The sequence below is a fragment of the Sorex araneus genome, chromosome 2 (genome assembly GCF_027595985.1).
Source record: "Sorex araneus isolate mSorAra2 chromosome 2, mSorAra2.pri, whole genome shotgun sequence".
Lineage (NCBI taxonomy): Eukaryota > Metazoa > Chordata > Mammalia > Eulipotyphla > Soricidae > Sorex > Sorex araneus.
Window position 1 is genome coordinate 185108842 of NC_073303.1, and position 3933 is coordinate 185112774.

The window sequence follows — 3933 nt, forward strand, 5'->3', positions numbered from 1 at the left end:
CCCACAGTGCTATCGCTCCATTAACAAGAAAAAAATGTAATCCATTTAAAAAGTCAAAATTCATGTCCTGGAAAAAATAACAGTATTTTTTTATTACCTGCTTAAAACCACCAAGTACAATTGGAACTTAAGGATTCAAGCTGAATCTTAATGAAACGGAAAGTATGACAACGTTGTGAATGAGAAAAGCTTTTGATTATTTGTTCTCAGTGGTAAATCAAAATGACTGTTCTTGAGAAGGAAACGTAGAATTGGAACTGTACATATTCAAACTTTTCCAATTTAGCAAGCAGAACATAGAAATAAGAGTGAACACATCAAAAAACAGTCAGACTCTACTAACACTGGAGGAGATGCATATCAAGAAATCAGTTCCCTTAAAGTCTATTTTATCTTGTGTTTCCAATATCCCAAATATACTCATTATGTTTCCATTTGTAGAAACAAAGGCAGAACTTTGGCAGAGAGCACAGTGTGTCCAATGTATTTTCTACAAGTTAAATATCTTCACATCTTTAAGAAATTGCTGAGATTAAGCCAAAAATATAATACAAGGGTTTAAGGAGGTCACCTCTCACAGCCAGGTTTTCTTCTGATCACCATTACTGCCTCAGCCCAGCCACAAGTGACTTCTGAGCACAGAGCCAAGTGTAAGCCCTGAGCACTGGTCCATAACCTTTTTCCTGACTCCGTTGAGGTGGATCTTGTGAATGCATGTATTTTAAAATAAGCTAATTAAAGCCAGAAAAGTCAAATTTTCGATCAAAGAACACGTATTAATAAGGTACAAGAATGAGCTTCTAACCCATGCATAAAAAAATCAAGGACCTGAGTACTTATCTCAGTTTGATTTTGATTTCCTTTATTATCATCAGCATCATTAGCATTATAATCTACTTTTCATTAACACCTAACATATTTCTCCTGAATTTTTCCCCTTTCCTCTTTGAGTTTCATTTTTCCTCTTTATTTCCATAAAGGGGAGGGGACTAGTGAAAATGCATTGCAAGGAAATAGCCTACTTGGTTCCCCTATACTGATGGTCTGCTTTCAACCCTCCTTAGTCCTGAATGTTTGCCACAGACAATTAGGCAGGTGATAGATGAACTCTTGATTTCTCTGGGATGTAAAATAAACTATACAGAGTCTGAGAATATCAACATGCAGCATGAATGATGTATCCTTGCAGACTAGTTTGCATTTCTATCAGACTCAAACTGGCTCTCATTGTTGAGTCATAAACATGTCACAATATTGTTTAACTGTCAACAAAGTGATATTTGCCAACATATCTAAATATAAAATTTAATATTACTGTATAATAATATTATGTTCATGATATTATAAAACCTAACAATCAATGTATTTAATGGTAAATATTGTATTTGCAAAATCACGTTGAATATTTCCATGTATGACAGTGCATTCTAATCATATTCTAAATAGTATTCAGTGTTTACTCAATATTTGTTCACTGAATTCATGTATAGTCTATGTGTATCTTTTTTTAAGGACATATTCCACATTTTATTTACATTTCAAGACTAACTTTAGTCTCAAAATCACATAGCCATACACCTATTTCCATTTTGTTGATTTCACTTAAACTTATAGCATGGTTTGTCAAAGACTGTAAACAAATATTTACCATGTCTGTTACATGTAACACATAGGTACAGCTTTTAACAAAAATTCATTGACCTCCCCACAACATTTTTTTTAATTAGAAATACAGGTATCAAAACAATCCTGAACTTACTATTGATACTACTACTAATCAGCACGAACACTGCTTTAAAACTTAACACAATTTGTGACAATATTCATTTTACCTGCTACTTTAGACAATTGGAAAGGTAGCTTTCACTAAGATAGATAAAGCATGCCATTTCTGGTTTTCCTTCTGGTGATACCAGCGTTTCAGAAACATACATGCTGCCACAGCCACCTGACTCTTCTCACCGTGCTTTCACCTTGCAAACCTGGATTCTATTTTGAGTACTCTGGGCTCATGCCTAAATGACAGTGCCTTAACAAGAGAAAAAATTGTGTTGCATCTTTCCTCCTGTTACCTGAAAACATAATGGGTACACATACATTCTTATAAATGTCCAGGTCATGTTTTGTCAGCTGGAATTCTTTTACTTAATGTGTGGGTATTTTGCATTGTGATATTTAATCAAGACATTAACATGAGTAGAGAGTTGTTGATTTAAGACATTTGAGATCCATTAAAATTATTTGTTGTATGTTTGTCCTTCTGGTGGCTGTGGAAGCTTCATATTTTCTTTGGACATCACTAGATGTCTTAGCTCTTGAAGTACAACTTTAATGCTGTATGAATTTTGTCATTTCGCTAACACTGGTATGCTCCGTGCATCCACCATTCCACTGGAATTATATATTCCATTCATACTAATTTTGGTTACAAATCTAACTGACGGAGGAGCTTCTGGGTACTCAGGTCCACATTCTACTTTCAGGCTATATGTTCTGTTTTCATAATTCATCCCTGGTGGCCCAATAATCATGCCTGTCCACCTTGTAAGTGTCATATCTTCATTGTCTTGAAGTCCCCAGCTAACCGTACCACCGCCTACTCCTTTTTTTCCTTCTTCAAGTTCTTCCAACAAGCAAAAATTACGAGGAAACATAACTCCTGTGGAGACCGCCATCTTCTCCTGCAGCCCGACGCCAGTGCACTCTATGTGCATCTTTACTTTAAGGTATAACTTATTGGAGGGGAGGGAAAATACTAACACTTTTAAATAGTGGGATTAATTCTTTCAAAATTAGTTGCTAGCAAAGAATGAAAATGTGGAAGTTTACTTGTGTACATGTAATTTTCTTTACATGAGCCCACTTAAAAATGCAAATGATAATGGAAAAAATTAACTATCAAAAATGTATAAATATATACATATTGATAAATTTACAAGATGTAATGAAAGAGTGATAATAATAATTTCTTCAGAAATACCGTGCTAATATTTAATACTTTGTGAACTCTTATTTAAACATTGTGAGCCTTATTATAAGAACACATAAAAATTCTTTAAAAGCAGTCATATGAATATATGCACTATTAAATCACCTTAAAATATAACAATTTTAAACATAAAATACCTTACATTATTTAATAAATATGTGCACCATAGAACTAGAATAAAAGATTTACTTTAAAAAATACATACCGATAACTATGAAAAAATAAGAATATGCTTTTAACATTCAATTTACTGAGGCGCACCCATATCACATTGCTGCTATTGATTTTTTTATTCATTACATACATAAAGAATCTCTGTATGTACTAAATATGATTATGGTCTAAATAAAAATTATTCTGTCAAGAATACTGGAGAGTCAATTGCATACATTCAGAAATAAAAACGTTGGCCAGAGAGATTGTACAGTAGGTACGATGCTTGTTTCACATGTGCTTGAATGTCTTTGACCCCCAGGACCTCACATGATCCACTGATCATTGCCAGGAGTGATTCCTGAGTAAAGCCAGAAGTAAGCCCTGAGAACAGTCATCTGTATCTCCCCACCCCGCCATCTCTCTCTCACACACACACACACACACACACACACACACACACACACACACTAAAGTAAACAAATGAACAAAGAAGAAAAACATAACATCAATATCAAGTAGGAATTGTCTGAGAGTCCTATTTGATGTAAGTGTGGAAAAAAAATTAAAGTTTGCTATACAAACACCAGGGATACTGGTGCACCTGAATTATAATCACTGTCACGGTCACTGTCATCCCGTTGCTCATCAATTTGCTCGAGCAGGCACCAGTAATGTCTCTCATTGTAAGACTTACTGTTACTGTTTTTGGCATATCAAATATGCCACAGGTAGCTTGCCAAGCTCTGCCATGCAGTCGCAATACTCTCGGTATGTTGCCGGGCTCTCAA

The 3933-nt window shown here is 34.7% G+C and overlaps 1 protein-coding gene across 1 annotated transcript; it reads right to left on the reverse strand.

The window, feature by feature from the left end:
- Positions 1–2259: 2259 nt before the first annotated feature.
- On the reverse strand, positions 2260–2675 carry LOC101551913 (ubiquitin-conjugating enzyme E2 variant 2-like). The gene has a single exon (XM_055128338.1). It carries the CDS (start codon positions 2673–2675, stop codon positions 2349–2351), a length of 327 nt encoding a protein of 108 aa, XP_054984313.1. The 3' UTR covers positions 2260–2348.
- Positions 2676–3933: the final 1258 nt, after the last annotated feature.